This window comes from Melospiza georgiana, chromosome 25 (assembly GCF_028018845.1).
Source record: "Melospiza georgiana isolate bMelGeo1 chromosome 25, bMelGeo1.pri, whole genome shotgun sequence".
Taxonomy (NCBI): Eukaryota; Metazoa; Chordata; class Aves; order Passeriformes; family Passerellidae; genus Melospiza; species Melospiza georgiana.
This window is the reverse complement of record NC_080454.1, coordinates 6,756,669-6,773,365: the sequence shown is the minus strand read 5'-3', so window position 1 is coordinate 6,773,365 and position 16,697 is coordinate 6,756,669. Positions and strand designations below refer to the sequence as shown.

The 16,697-nt window shown below is 49.4% G+C and overlaps 1 protein-coding gene across 1 annotated transcript; it reads right to left on the bottom strand.

Annotated features, from left to right (window-relative positions):
• Positions 1-484: 484 nt before the first annotated feature.
• On the bottom strand, positions 485-16,265 carry LOC131093395 (zinc finger protein 501-like). Its single transcript, XM_058040547.1, has 3 exons — positions 16,179-16,265; positions 4,183-4,266; positions 485-4,029 (listed from the first exon to the last, which is right to left on the bottom strand). Exons 1-3 carry the CDS (start codon positions 16,192-16,194, stop codon positions 2,687-2,689), a joined length of 1,443 nt encoding a protein of 480 aa, XP_057896530.1. The 5' UTR covers positions 16,195-16,265; the 3' UTR covers positions 485-2,686.
• Between the last annotated feature and the right edge of the window lie 432 nt (positions 16,266-16,697).

Below are 16,697 nucleotides of genomic sequence, written 5' to 3'. Positions count from 1 at the left end.
GAGCTGGGAGGTGGATGGGACACCCCAAATTGAGCTGGGAGGGAGGTGGGACCCCCAAACAGGATGAAGTCAATTTTGTTCCTGGAATATGTAAAGTACTTTATGCAAAAAGTCTAGCAATATGCAACAGGCTGATGTAATGGGAGACAAGGACCATTGGGCAAAGGTTGTTTTGGCCACCAAGGCCCCCCAGTTATTTTTGGGGACACTCCTTAATTAATCTGGTTTTAATTACATCAGCCTGTTGCATATTCATAGACCCTCACACATATCCATAAACTAATTTACATATTTTAGGAACTATTTTACATGGCCCATCCTTGGCGGTGTCTCCCCATTTCAGGAGCCTCCACTGAAATGGAAAATGTAAACCCCCTCCCTTTGATGATGATGATGATTATTAGTAGTAGTAATAATAATAACAATAAAAAAACTATAAAAATAATAATTAATTTTGAAATTGAGGAGCTCTCAGGCAAAGATGTGGGAGTAGAAATAACAGTTCTTTATTAGGAAAAATTAAAAATACAAATGCAGTAGCACAAACAAAAACAACAGTGACAGAGTGTCATGGTTTGACACTGGCATAATGCCAGTGCCGCCATGAAAATACCCTCTCCCTGGTTTCTACTGTGAGATGTGACCAGGAATAAGCAAAGCAGGCTCCCACTTAGAAATAAAGAAGAATTTATTAACTAAACTACAAGGGGAAAAAAAAAACACACAAGGAAAATGAAAATTTCACAAATACATCTCCCCCTCCTCCCCACCAACTCTCCAATACAATACAATACATTCCCCAAATCACCAACTCTCGGTCCAGCACCACCCTTCAAACAATCAATCTTCAGTTCATCAAGAGGAGAGGAGTCCTTCTTGTGCCATGGTGACCTCTTCCTTTCATGTCCAGTGCTCTCACCACTGAACACGGACCAGAGCTGCTTCCAGGGTCATCTTTTAAGGATGCCTTGTCCCATTCCAAAAAGGGCACAGTCTCTCCTTTGGGACACCTGCCCCTCCCAAATTATTCCCCCTGGGGCCGAGGGGCACCAACACTGAACCCTCTTGGTTCCAGGGCATTGCCCCCCCCGGATACAGTCTCTATATCACAAGGAAACATGGTTCTGTCCATGGCTATACAAAAAGACTCCAGCAAAGCAGCCACTCCATCATCTCTTCCACCCGAGTTCTTCTCTATTCTTTTCATATCTCTCCCTTGCTCAGACCTTCAACACTTGCTTAGTTCCGTCTTCATCTTCCACTCCATCTCCCCTCCAGGAAAGGTCAATGCTCTGCAATGTTTTCATTGTCCACAAAGGGGTTAAAAGCTCCTGCAAGCAGCCAGACACACGGGCAGGCTGTGCTGGCAACACACGATATCAAATTTCAAGATAACAGTCCCTGGCAGAGCTCTCTCTGGCTCTCTCTGTCTCTCTCTCTCTCTCTCCCTTCATCTCTCCGAGGGGGAGGGGGGCAGGAAATACCTCTCAGTACTTCTTCCATTCTTCCACCCTTGGGCTGGGCCTACCTCCCATCTCTGTCCCAGGCCCGGCCACCTCAGGGCCGTGTGGCTTCCCCTCCCCCTGCCACTGAGAGATCCAAACCCTTTTCCCATCGGAAATCCAAAGAGAGCTGCCCAGGGGAGAGCTCTGCTTTAAACTCTTGTGTTCTCGGAGGCGGATCTAATGTCCCAGGGGCCAAACCAGGTGCCAATATTAAAATCTGAGCACCCATTGGTTTGACCACAACATCCTAGACAACCTATTTCCCGTCAAATCACCACACAGAGTCAAAATACTCTGGGAATCCATGAAAAAGGTTGATCCTCTTGGAATCCAGTGGGAAAAGATTTATCCTCTAGGAATCCAGTGGGAAACAGTTGATCATCTGGGAATCCATTGGAAAAAAAGGTTGATCCTTTGGGAATCCAGTGGGAAAAGCTTGATCCTCTAGGAATCCAGTAGAGAATGAGGCTGATCCTTTGGAATCCAGTGAGAAAACGACTGATCCTCTGGGAATACAGTGGGAAAATATTTATCGTCTGGAAATACACTGGAAAAAAGGTTGATTATTTGTGAATCCAGTGGGAAAAGCTGAAATTTTAAGAATCCACTGGGAAAGGGCTGATTCTTTGGGAATCCAGTGGGAGAATATTTATCCTCTGGGAATCCAGTGGGAAAAGCTGAAATTTTGGGAATCCAGTGGGAAAAGGGCTGATCCTTTGGGAATCCATTTCTTACCCCCCAAAGACAAGGCAAAGGCAGAGCCGTGGAGTTTTTATAGGGTATCCCAAGGGTGGAGTTGGGGTTTGGGTCAGGGGAGGAGTTCTTAGCAACACAAGAAGGGTGAGATCAAATTCCTGCCTCTTAGGAACAGCAGCACTCCACACAGAACATGTCTCCAAATCCTAAATACCATCTAAACCAACTGAGAAATTATGGAATGTCAGAAACATTTGATCAATTTCCTTCATTTAACCCAGTTTTGGGTGTTTTTAAAGGATGAAGGTGAAGCAGAGGAAAATTAAGGCCAAACCAAAAGGAGAAGCAGCCAGGTGTGTTCCCAACATGGATCACAGGGAATGTGAGTGACCAGGGCTGTGCCCAAAGTGCCTCCTCCAGTGGGGGATGGAGCTGGAGCAGTGCACGAAGCTCTGCCCACACTCGGGGCACTCACAGGGCTTCCCTTAGTGGTGCCTCTGCTGGTGTTGGGTCAAGTGAGAGCTCCTGGAGAAGCTCTTCCCACACTGGGGACACTCGTAGGGCCTCTCCCCAGTGTGGATGCGCCGGTGGATGATGAGGTGGGAGTTGTTCTTGAATCCCTTCCCGCAGTCGGGGCATTGGAAGGGCCTCTCCTCTGTGTGAATCCGATAGTGACGGATGAGACCGGAGCTGGTCTGAAACCTCTTCCCGCACTTGGAACACTCGTAGGGCCTCTCCCCTGTGTGGATGCGCCGGTGGGTGATGAGGGTGGAGTTATCCTTGAATCCCTTCCCACAGTCGGGGCATTGGAAGGGCCTCTCCTCTCTGTGAATCCGATAGTGCCGGAAGAGATGGGTGCTGGTCTTAAACCTCTTCCCGCACTTGGAACACTTGTAGGGCCTCACCCCAGTGTGGGTGCGCTGGTGGGTGACAAGTTTGGAGTTCTCTTTGAATCCCTTCCCGCAGTCAGGGCATTGGAAGGGCCTCTCCTCCGTGTGACTCAGATAGTGCCGGAGGAGACGGGAGCCGGTCTTAAACCTCTTCCCACACTTGGAACACTCACAGGGTCTCTCCCAAGTGTGGGTCATCTGGTGCTTCATCAGGCTGGAGTTCTCTCCGAAGCACATCTCACACTCGGAACACTTGTACGGCCTTTCTCCAGTGTGGGTCCTCAGGTGCCTGATCAGGTTGGGGCTCTGGCTGAAGCTCTTCCCACACTCCCCACACTCATACGGCTTCTCCCCAGTGTGGATCCTCTGGTGCACAATCAGGTCGGAGTTCCACCTGAAGCTCTTCCCACACTCCCCACACTCGTAGGGCCGCTCCCCAGAGTGGGTCCTCTGGTGCGTGATCAAGTTGGAGCTCTCTCTGAAGCTCTTCCCACACTCCCCACACTCATACGGCTTCTCTCCAGTGTGGGTCCTCTGATGTATGATCAAGTGGTAGCTCCGGTTGAAGGTCTTCCCACACTCCCCACACTCGTAGGGCCGTTCCCCAGTGTGGATCCTCTGGTGCACAATCAGGTGGCAGTTCCACCTGAAGCTCTTCCCACACTCCTCGCACGTGTGGGGCTTCTCCCCATCACGGAGCTGCTCACGGAGCACCAGCTCCGAGCTCTGGCTCCATCTCTGGCCGCCTTCCCAGCCCAGGCTGGCTCTTTCCCCCTCAGATCCCCGCCGGCTGCGTTTGCAGCCTCTCCTCGTGCGGCATCTCCGGGGCTTTTCCTCGCTGTTGACTTCCTGCGCTGTGGAGCCGCTCAAAACGGCCTCTTCCACCAGGTTCTGCCGCGGGCATTTGTCCTCCCTGCTCTCCATGCTCAGATCCTGCTCTGTGGGAGGAAGGACAAGGACAGGATGGGATTTGCCTCCGTGCCACAGGCAAGGGCAAGGAGATCCCCCCAGGGCTGAGCTGCAGCCGGGGCCGTACTAGGCTGGGAGATAGAGCAGCACAGAGGGGAAAGGGGCACTGACTTCCTCCTCACCTGCTTTAGTGTCCTGGGGCATCTTCCTCTTCCTCGCAGCCTCCCAGGCCTTGGCAATCCTGGTTTGGGGAAATCCTGGAAATCCTGGTTTGGGGAAAACAAGGGATGAGCGCGATTGTAGGAGCATTGGGGGGTAGGACGGTCGGGACGGACGGAGACGAGAGAGCTCTACAGCCAGGTCGTGGAACTTGAGGTTTATTGCAAAGGGCCTGGGTGCAGGACCCTGCTTGGAGCTGCCAGGCACAGCTCGGAGCAGGCCCGAGAGAAGAGAGGGGTAGAGAGGATGAGAGGGTGAGAGAGTAAGAGGAGAAGAGCGTAAGAGAGTAAGGGTCCCATTACAATACAATGAATCTTCTTCTGTGTTGAATATTCTATTTCTCACTAACCAATCTAGTACAAGACACAAATCCTAGAGCATTTACATACAGCCTATTAGAATCAATACATTACCCTATTGTGTTACATTTTAAACCCTAAAAACTCCTCTTTGGACCCCTTCTGCTGAGCTAGTAGGGTCTGCTCTCACCCTTGGACCTGTCTGCAAGCAGAGGGAATTGTTTAATCAAAAGGGGATTACCTTCAGCTGGCCACACCATTGTTTTCCAGTTGTTCACTAATTGAGGGATCTCTTTTAATCAATCTTCCTTATACTTTCTATATTCTCAAAATCTTTTGCCAGACAATCATATTTATAAGGCTTTTCTGTTTCATCTTCCCCAACACACATTGACTTTGAAGGTCCCTCTGCCTGAGTCCATCTCTACAAATCACCAGCCATCTGGGCTCAAGATCCACTCTCAAACACCAAGATTCAGCCCTGAAAAAGCCTCCCAGGAGTTCCCCATCCCTGGTTCCTCCCCTCTGCTGTTCGGGGATTCCCCCCTGTCCCAGCTGCTGGGGTCACGCTTGGATTGGGGGTCTCCCTATTCCTCGGTGCCCGTCCTGCCCAGGCTGATGGCAGTACCTGCAATGCCAAAAGCTCCCCCCGCTTCGCTCTCCCCATTTTGGGATGCCGGGGCTTTTTGGGCTCCCAAGCTCCCTTCTCCCCTCATTCTCTGCTTTGGGCTGCAGTGGCTCCAAGGAGTTCCCCCTGCCCCTCTCCAGGCTCTTGAGGCTCCCGCCAATGGCGCCGCTCCCCCCTCTCTGGGCTCCCCACTTTGGGCTCCTGGGGGACACAGGGCTCTGCTCCTCCAGGCTGCCTCTGCTGGCAGCCGCCAACGCCACCCCCCCGATGTCCCCCCAAGGGGCCTTTTCCGCTCAGCCTTGGACTTCTTCATTCTCCAAACATCGCCCAAAAAACCCAACCCAGGAACCCCCCAGGATATCTGGGCCCAGCTCCCCCTCCCCGCTCACCGGCGCAATTGGGGATGATGATCCCTCAGGTGGGGGCTGCGAATTCAGGCAGGGATCGATGGCGTGGTTCCCTCAGCTCAGCCTTGATCCGCCTTTTTCTCTTGTGGGGGCCTGAATATATGTATTGTTATAACAGCAATAAGAATACAACAACTGGAATGTAGTGAGAGTCCTATATATATTAGATAAGTGGGTCCTAGCTATTCTAAATGAGTCATAGCTGCTAAGTCCTTAGTTGGGCAGCAGCTGTGGCTGGTAAAGATAGCTGGGATAAAAGAGGTGGGTCGAGAGCCCTGGAGGAGTCCCTGTGAAACTATGAGGAACTGCACTACAGAGAACAGAGAAGAGCTATGTGGCAGAGAACCAGCGAGAAGGTATGGACTCTTTAACAATATAATAACAATAAGATAACAACAGTCTCTCCTCTCCCTCTTCATCCCACTCCTGCTCTTCCGTTCCCCCTCCCCCTGCTCCTCTTCCCTAACCCCACCACCTCCTCCCCCTTCATCCCTGCCCTTCCCTGCCTCCTCCTCCTCCTACCCAAGCAGCAGCGACACTTTCGGTGCCCCGTTCCCGCAGCCCTCGCAGCCGCAGCAGGAGCGGGGATGGAGCCGGGACAGGTCGGGATGGGCAGTGTGGGGCTCTCGGCTGCTCCAGACACTGCGGGTGGGGGGAACCCGGCCCTGGCCAAAGGAGAGGCAAACTGGGCAAACTGGGGGCTGCACATCCAAACTGGGCCTTGCTGGGGACCCTGCTTGGCCACTGCCAGCCCTTGGGTCTTCTCTCGGCACATCCGCCAGGGGGGAACGCACACAGGGCTGGGGGATCCCAGCAGTGGCAGCACTGCCAGGGACTGGGCTGGACTGGGATCGTACTGGGGGTGACTGGGAGTGTACTGGGCTTGTACAGATATCATACTGGGATCATACTGGGACTGTACTGGGTTTGTACTGACATCATACTAGGATCGTACTGGGATCATGATGGGACTGTACTGGGTTTGTATTGACATTATTCTGGGATCATATTGCCATGCCACGGCAGACTGTGATCGCACTGATGGACACTGGGATCATTCTGGTATCATACTGGGAGTGACTGGGACTTTACTGGCTTTTTATTGACATCCTATTGGCATCATACTGGGATTGTACTGAGTTTGTACTGACTCCATGCTGCCATCATACTGAGATCATGCTGAAATCACACTGGGAGTGAGTAGGAGCCTGGGGGGGGCAATTGAGACCACGTTAGGGGTAAATGGGATATACTGGGATGAGCTGGGATGGTGCTGAGGATGGCTAGGATCATACTAGCAGTGAGTGCCACTACTCTGAGGCTGACTGGGAGTGCTTGGGAGCAAATGGGATCATACTGGAAGGAACTAGAAAGATGGTGGAGGGAACTGGGGTACGCTGGGATATACTGGGACTGACAAGAAGGAAAGTGAGGGTGAAAGAGAGCAACTGGAACTATGTGGAGCACAACTGGTTTTTTCTGGCAGAGAGTGGGAGCACACTGGGCTCATATTTGGATCATATTGGGAGTGACTGGACTAATACTGGGAGGAACTGAGTGTCACAGTGAGCACTCTCTGCACATCATCCCCCATACTGGGCCTGACTGGGAGCAACTGGGAGCAAATGGCATCATACTGGGACTCATTGAGTTGATTGAGGAAGCAACTGGAACCATGCTGGAGACAGCTGGAACCAAACTGGGAGAGATTGGAAGTGGGATTATACTTGTAAAAAATGTGGTTTCTGTGATTGGGTTTTCACAAATATTACAATGAATATTATATGTCTTGTGTTAGAAAGTAACGCTGTATTAATTCTCTTAAGTAGTGGGTTAAATATAGTTTTTGTTAAAATAGAAACTATGCTTGGTAATAGACTTTTTTTAAAGAAAGGACTTGCAGCGAGATAGCAGCCACAGGATACCTAAATCTTTCAGGGAAAAAGAATTTATTGCTCTCTTGTCAGAAGAAATAACTTCTTCCTGCCTCGCAGGCGCTGTTAGGATTCAGAGGAAGAAGTTGACGATTACCAGACAGAATCCAGTGTTTGAATGGAATTTATGCATCATGTATGAAGTGTATGAATATGCAACAGGCTATTGATTTTAAGGGTTAATGGGTGTCCTTTTTCAGGCTCGTGCTGCCTAGAAAAAAGTACTCGGACATAAATAACTTTTGTGTTTGTTGTCTCATATTGTCCTAATTTGATTTGTTGCAATTGTTATTACTCTAATATTATTACTACTTTTTATAACCATTTTATTACTGTTAAAATTTTAAAATTTTAAAAGCAAGTGATTGGTGTTTTTCACAATTTGGTAGCAGAGGATGGTTACTAACACCTCCCGGTGCTTTAGGAGAGTCAGTGGGGAAGGCGCGCCCTGCCCCGTTGGCAGCCTCGCTCTGTCTCCCCTGGGGTGACCGACAGACGCAGGTTATGGTGGACAAAAGGAGACAATAAAACAAAGAGAAGGGGGAAAGGCTCCCTACAACTGCGGTAATTGGCCCCCTAAGAGTAGTAATGTGCATTAAGAACCCGGGAAGGAAAAGGGATTGGTAAGTATTTCTCAGGAGGGCAGGTACAGGGGGATGAATGTGTGTGAATGAGAGGCGGGCTGGTTGTCCCAGACCTGCCAAGTGAGTGCTGGAGTCTCCCACACTGCGTTTCCAACTTTCCTCGAGGGAAGCAGTCAGTAAAGAGACACAGCGAGTGATAAGAGGAGTGAGAGAATCCCCCGGGGTAACTGGGATTGGGTCTCAGAGAGGGGCTGGACCCCTCGGAGGAAGGGAGCAGAGGAGCTTCTGAGCCAAATCCACTAGGAAATGGGACAAAAGAGGCCCCTAAAAACCTGCTGGATTGAGGGATAAGAGTGCCCAAGAGCATCCAGAATTAAAACCTGCTGGGTTGAGGGATTAACATTCCAAGAGCATTCAGGGTTGAGCAAAATTCTGCCAGATTGAAGATATGTTCAAGAGCATCTGGGATTGGAGCACACAGATGGACTGAGGGACAAAAAAATGCCCAAGTGCTGGGGAAGATGAAACATGAAAGCCTTATGATTGTCTGACAAAAGATTTTGACAATATAGAAACTATAAGCGAGATTGAAATGAAAGCAAGCTTTGAAATATCTTAGTTCCTGAACAACTTGAAAAAAAAATGGTGCGGCCAGCTGAAAGTAATCCCCTTTTGATGAAACAATTCCCTCTGCTTGCAGACAGGTCCAAGGGTGAGAGCAGACCCTAACTTGGCAGAAGGGGGCCAAAGAGGAGTTTTTAGGGTTTAAAATTTAACACAGTACGGTAATGTAATGATTCTTATAGGCTGTATGTAAATGTTATAGGATTTGTATCTTGTACTAGATTGGTTAGTGAGAAATAGAATATTCAACAGAAGAAGATTCACTGTATTGTAACGGGACCCTTACTCTCTTACGCTCTTCTCCTCTTACCCTCTCACCCTCTCTACCCCTCTCTTCTCTCGGGCCTGCTCCAAGCTGTGCCTGGCAGCTCCAAGCAGGGCCCTGCACCCAGGCCCTTTGCAATAAACCGCAAGTTCCACGACCTGGCTGCAGAGATCTCTCGTCTCTGTCCGTCCTGACCGTCCTACCCCCCAACACTCCGACACCCAAGAGTATCAGAGGTTGCACAACACAGCTGGGATGAGGGATATCCAAGAGCACCGGAACTGGCCAGAAACACCTAAATTGCAATAGCTGATTTGAAAGAAAAAGGTACCTTATTGTTGCCTTGTTGTGTGTGGGAGCGAGTCACACACAAAATCAGCCTCAGCTTCCCGGGCGGGTGGGAAGGGGGGCTGTGCAAAGAGGAGTGTGTGACCCACAAATAAGCCATTGTTCTCCTGGGTGTGTGGGGGCTGTGGCATAAGGTACAGGTGACCTGCAAAGGGGCCATTGTCTCCAGGGCGTGTGAGGGGGCCGTGGCTAAAGAGTGTCAGTGACACACAAATCAGCCTCACAGGTGAACAGCACCGGAGGCAGCAGAGTCAGGGCCCTCCCAGGAGGCCCGGAGATACTGAGACCCAGAGGCCACCCCAAGGTGAGGGGGGCCACAGGGACCCGCGATTCTCTGTCAACAGGGATCCACTCTGTGTCCTGAGGGTGGGAAAGAATGTGTGGAAGTGAGTGAGAAATAAAAGTGAGTGAATGCAGATGAATGAAAGTATAGGTAATGCAGATAGTCTATTTTCAGCTTCACTATATTTCCTTTGAGGGAGGTGTATTATATTAAAAGTATTGTGAGAAAAAGATTTTTTATTTCTGTGTGTGTAGTTGAAAGAAAAGTGGTATTTAGGTTGTTAGTGAAAGGGAAAAACAGAGGCAGAAGATGAATAGATATGATCTTGAAAAAATGAGACAGAAAACCAGTAAGGTGGATACAAGGGACAAAAAAATAAAAAAAATAGTCCTTTGGGAGTTATGTTAGCTAACAGAGATACAACTCCTTGCAAAAGGAGAAAATACAGGATATGTAGTAGTTGATGGGAAAAATGTGCAAACTATGGAAAAAGGGAAATTAACCTTAAACCAGTAAGCCCAAACTTGTGAATTATATACTTTAAAAAGAGCACTAGAATATTTAACACAAAATAAAGGAACGGTATATTCTGATTCAAGGTATGCCTTTAGAGTAGTACATACCTGTAAAAAATTTTAAAAGGAAAAAGATGACTTAATTCAAGAAGAAAAGGACTAGTACATGATGAACTTACTTTAGAGGTTTTGGAGGCATTAATATTACCCAAAAGAGATAGCTATAGTACATGTTAAGGAACCCCAAAAGGGAAAGACCCCAGCAAGAAGAGGAAATATTTGGTGGATCACAAAGCTAAGGATGCAGTGGAAAATGTAGCTGAGTATGTTAATATTAACTCCAAACGAGGAAAAACTGGAAATTCCAAAGTTTAGGGAAGCCGAGAAAAAAGAATTAAACAAGATAGGAAGTGAACAAGATAAATCAGGGAAATGGAAATTTCTTGATGGAAGACAATTACTTAATAAAATGTGCTTACTAGGAAAATATTACAAGACATGCATCAGAAAACGCATTGGGGTACTCAAGCTTTATGTGATCATTTTTTAAGGAACTATGGGTGCACTGGCATTTTTGGAGTAGCAAAGCAAGTATATGAAAGATGCTTAATTTGCCAAAGGATAAATAAAAGCTGATGAGAAAAACAACATTAGGAGGTCGTGAGTTAGCTTGTGGACCATTTCAAGTATCCAAGCAGAAGTTTAGATTTGTTACGTTCTGGATTTATTTGTTAAAAAAAACAATTTATCTAGAAGAAAGAGAATATGCCATATGTTAGACAGGAGATTTTAGGAGAGTAAAAATCTTTGAAGTATCAGAAACACCGGGGACAAAACAAGAAAAGACAAAAAGAAATGAAAGAGAAGAGAACAAGAGGAAAAATCAGAAAGACAGTGGGATCCTCTGCAGGTCTTGCCCCCTCTGTTCGCGGCCCAGGCGCCTGTCCCGGGTCCCGGCTCGCTGCCCGCCTCAGCTCCGCCTGCCCCGGTTTCCATCCCAGGTGCGGCCTCACTGCCCAGGGCAGCTCCACCTGCCCTGGCGCTGTCGCTCAATTTGTGTGCCCTGCTCCCACTGCCTGGCCCGCGGCCGCTCTGCCAGCCATGCTGGGGAAGATGGGGGTTGCTCTGTCCTGCCGCCTGCTCCGAGGTCACCGCGCCCACCGCACCCAGGGGGGGTCCCAGCCATCCCATCCCCGGCTGCCCTGCCCGTGCCACCTGCGCTGGGCACTGCCGCTGCTGCCGGGCTCTCCCACCTGCCTTTGCTCTGCCGGCAGCTGCCGGATCAGCCGCCATCAGCCATGTGGGGGCTACCCACGCTCCGCCTCGGGCTCCACGGAAAGATCCCCCTCTGCCGATTCCGGCAGCAGACCCTGCCCACACTCCCACCGAGCCTCGGCAGGATATCCTCCCCTGACCCCGTCCTGATCTGAGTTACGTCCCTTTGGTAACCACAGCTCCGGCTGTTCAGGGAAACTCTCTCTCTCTTTACAGGAAGCACCTAATCGAAACACTAGGAGCACAGTTAAAAGGCAGTCCTCTCCAAATTCTTTCTCAAAAAACGGGAGAAAGGGTATAGAAGTTAAAAAAGTGAAAGAGTTAGATGAAGGGATTGCTCTATTTCCGTTCAGAGAGGTTCCCATGGCAGGGATGCGCTGCCCCGCCCCGCAGGAGCCACCAGCGCCCCTGCCGGCCGTGCCCGGAACTGCACCCAAGGGCAAAGCGCCGCAGCCCAAAGGCCGGGACTGGGTCCGGGCTCTGTTTGCTGTCAGTGCCGCAGCTGTTGGTGTTTGTTTGCTTTATTATACACACTAGTAAAGAACTGGTATTCCTATTCCCATATCTTTGCCTGAGAGCCCCTTGATTTCACTAGTCTAAAAATTAAGAGGGAGGCAGTTTGCATTCTCCATTCCAAGAGAGGCTTTTTCTGCCTCCCCGAGCAGACACCTCTCTCGTAAAGCAAGACAAGCACCCACAGGCACTGAGGGGGCTGCAGGAGGGGCACAAGAAGGCCCTGCAGCACTTGGGCACAAAGGCACAGCAGGTGAATGCAAGAAGGGAGCAGCAAAAGGCCAAGCTGAAGGCAAAGGCCAGGACACAGTTCCTACAGCCCCTGAGGGATCAACCCCAGGGCCCAAGGGGCCCCAGCACCCAGGGCACGGCTCGGCCACAAGCACCTGGCAGAGGCATTGCCCTCCTCAGCAGGGGAGAGCCCACCCAAACAGCCCCTGGCAAGGAACCAGGGCTCCAGCTGCAGGGCACAAGGACACTGCAAGCACAGACAGCAGCACCCTCAGGACCAGCAAGTCCACCCCTTGATGGACATGGATTGGCAGGGCTGTCACAGCTCCCATCACACCAGGGACCCTCCACACTGGAGCCCTTGAGAACATTCAGGGTGGGTCTGCATTGAGAGGAGGCATTTCCTGATGGACACAGGGGCCTCTCAATCCACTCTGAATCTCAGACCCCAGGGGGAGAAAATGGCAAAAATGTCTTTGATTAATCATGGGATAAGTGGGAAGGATGTGTGGTTTTATTCAACCACTGTTAGAACATGAGGGACATGGGTTTAAATTGCATAAATTTTTATTTGCTCCTAATTGTTATCATGATTTACTGGGAAAGGATTTGATCACTAAGCTTGGAACGCAAATTAATTTCATAAAAGTTCATACAGAGGCCCGGTCTGTTGTACCTCTGTGTCAAATGTCTGACAAGGCCCATGCTGAAGTGAACCCAGAAGTGTGGGCAGCCCCAGGGAAATAGGGAAAATTAGATATGGAGCCTCTACAAATTCCTTTAAAGCAATCAGGACAAGCAATACCCAGTTCCAAGACAGGCAAGGAAGGGCTCACAGATCTGTATTGATTCCCTGTTAAAGGCAGGGCTTTTGGAGCCAGGGATGTCTCCCTACAACACTCCTATCCTGCCAGTCAACAAACTGGATGGATGGACAGGGGGAGGAAACACAGAATTTTCAAGTGTTAAAATGAAGATTAACTAAAGCAGGTGGCCTAGCCCTTCCAAACACGGAAAAAGAATTTGAATTATAAGTGGATGTTAAAACAGGGTCTTGCCAAAGGAATGCTTGTGTTAAAATGTTTAACTCAGTGGCCAGAGAGTGGCCTCATTGTCTGCAAATTGTGCAGCCAGAGCTTTCATGGGAGCTCAGGTCTGAAAACTGAAGACCACAGGCAGATCTCATATAGTTCAAGTCTGGCATCAAGGTAAAGCTTTGACAACCAAAAGAGCCTCTAAATGGATGAGCAGGGCTCGATTATTACAGTATGAAACTTGTTCAGTGGCACAGGAGGATTCAGAACTGAGGACAGGGCAAGGGTTTAACCCAGCCTCCTGTTAGAACAGACTGGAGAGGGGCTGGCAAGGAACCCAGGACTGCACTCAAGGGACAGAGCTCCAGACCCAGGCGGGGACAGATTGATGGGACATTCCCTGGCCTGAGGGCGAAAATGTGTTTGTGGATGGCTCTGCAAGGGCAGCAGAAGGGAAAAGAGCTGCAAGACAGGCTGTTATTAAGGAAGGGGAATCAGACACAGCGCAGGTCACCGCCCCATGCTCAGCTCAACCCACGGAGCTGTGGGTGCTTGTGAGAGCCTGGCACTGAAATGCCCTGAGCAGGAAGGCTTCAACATCTTCTGCTGACACCATGGCACCTAACAGGGGGGCAAAAGCAATTCTCACTGCTTCAGCAACCACTGGAGCAGATATCAAGGCACATTCTCCCACAGGAAGCTGGGCTGGCACAGAGCCTGCCCTGGCACTTTGCTGCTGCCAACACCCAGCCAGGACATCGGCTCCTGCCTAAGGAGTGCAAAGCAGCACCACTGGTGGCCAAGGGGCCCATGCCAAGTGTCCCTGAGGGCAGAAACAGCCGCCAGCACAGCTCAACATGGGGGACCCCTCAGCCTGGCCTCAAGGGCTCTGAAGCCCCGGAGATTTGCACTTCCCGCCTGCAGCAGGAGGATGGGAGGCTGCCCCTGAGCCTGCCCTGAAGGCAACGCAGCAGCAGCCAGGGCTCCACAGCGGGCCAAGCCCCTGCGCCTGCCCACAGATCCTCGTCTGGAATCCTCTGCAATCCTGGCCACCCTCCTCTGCCGTCTCCAGCCACTGGGGCCAAGCCTTGCTGCCACTGCTGCAGCTTCAGCGCTGGCTGGGCTTGCACTGCCACAGCTGCTGGGGAACACCACGGCACAATTCCACTCTGGGGCTCACTGACACCCACACTCTGGGCTGCCTGCCATTGCACTGCTGCAAAATGTACCGATTTGGTTTTTTTCAATCTTATTTCTCTGCTCAGAAAGGTTTCTCTACTCAAAGGTTTGCCTTGGGGAAAGGAATTTTAAAGGTTTTTTTTAGGGGTGTTACACCACTCAATGGAGATGAGTTTAACATCCCAACAGACTGGGAACAGCCCAAAAGACACCCACAGAGATAGTGACCAGCAACAAAACATCAACATTGCCCAGCAGCAAACAGCAACCAACAGCTACCCTAGACACTGCCCCCGGCAGAGGTGGAGACACCTGGGCTGGAAAAGGCCGAGAAGGAAATCCAGGAGTGTGGACCGAATTCACATCAGATTCAAAGAAATCCGGGTCCAACAGGAAACCAAATACTAAAAACTTACACAACTTGGAAGGAATGAACATTAAAGGAGTGGATTTAGATTGGTTCAGACTACATAAAGTTTAGGAAAAATCAAGTAAAGCTCACATGGCATGGAATGATTTTCTCTGCACAGCTGGGCTGTTTGTGAAAGAAATTATTTCTGTTGCACACCATGGCCAGAACCAAGGAATGCCTTGGCTCTCTAACACTAAAGAGATTCTTTCAGTAACAAAACTACAACATGAGAAAAATTTTACATAATATTCCCAGTTTATATTGTCAGGTAGGTTTGGGACAGAAGTGTGAGAATCAAGTTTTGGTCTGGGTCTGTCCATGTTCGCCTTGATGTTCTATTTTGCAAAACTGAAGAGCTTTAACCATAATACTTTGAACTCGTAAATAGTTAATACTTTTTTTTAAAACACAGCAGATTCTGAGGGGGCCACATGTGACTCACCAGATGGCTGCCCTGGAAGAGAAGCTCCATTCCAGGCAGCCTCCAGAGGAGCTTTAGAGATGCAAATGAACACTGTTGGGCAAAGGGTGGACAATGCACCTGGGTCTCTTGCCCGGGGCAAGAATTGGGCTGATTCCCTCTGCCCCTCACCCCAAGCTCTGCCTGCTGGCACTGATGGAATTTGCACAGCTCAAGGCAGAGCCCAGGGGGAGGATATCTGACCCTGCAACAGAAACGGGTGAAGCTGCAAATGGAAACTGCAAAAGGAGAATGTTGGGAAAACTTCACTATAAACAAATGGGGGGAATCATCCCTCTGCCCACTCCAATATGTGCTGTCACTGTCTGTGTGTTATGTAGGGTATATTACAGCACTGGGGATTATTTTGCTACCTAAAATTCAGGGAAATCAGTTGGGAATCCAAGGATTTGATGACTGAATTAGAGAAAAGCAGTCAATTGATGCAGCCCTGGCTGGAGAGAGTGGCCAAAAATGGAGAAAAGATGAACGGCCAGCAGAACAAATCCTACAACACCATGGACCAGCCCCTGCGAACCCGAACCAATTCATATCAGGAGCCACAGAACCCATTTCTCATTTCAATGGCATCATTAGATTACAAGCTGCCCTTGCAATAATAACCAACCAGACAGCTCCAGCTCCTGACCTTCCTGCTGACCAATCCACTGAAATCAGGAACACAACACTTAACCATGGGATGGGATCAGATCATCTGTTAGCAGAAAAAGGAGGAGGATTGTGGAAAATTAAATGACACAAACTGCTGTTGGCAAATAGATGACAAAGGAAATGTGATGAAACAGATAGCAAAGCAAACAAGAAAGCAGCTCATGTATTGGTCCAAACGTGCAAAGGATAGGAATGGGATACGGTTTTGTGGCTCCCTGGCAGACCATGGGTTAAACGAATGCTGTTTCTCCTCTGATGTGCTACAGTAACTCTCATCTTTTTACCATGCTCCACACCTTGAGTGCAGCTCATTCGGCAGCGGAGAGAGGGGATGCAGATGGCAGCCAGGCCTCCTGATCCAGAAACGGGTACAGAAGGACAGGGAATGAGGGCATTGAGAATAATCGCAAAACCAAAGAAGAATCAGTAAGAAAAAAAAAAAAAAAAAAAACAAAACAAAAAAAAAAAAAAAAAAAAAAAAAAAAAAACAAACAAAAAAACAAAACAAAAAAAACCCACCAAAAACCTTAGTGAATATTCCCGGATATTGGGTCAGGGACTCGTAGATAAGGAAGACAGAAACCACCAGTCTCAAAAACTCTCACTTAATAATATCGACTGCTGCTCAGACAAAGTCTCGCTGAATTCCTGAACTTCCAAGAGAGTAATGACTTAACAGAGCCATGAATATCGGCTGTTTTACAAAAGTGGGGGTGCACATTAACACGGACATGCAGTTGGCAGATGGGAAGATCTGAACCTTCCAAGTACCTCAGCCAGTGCGCAAAGGGAGAGGGAGATGAGGCCGGGAAAAT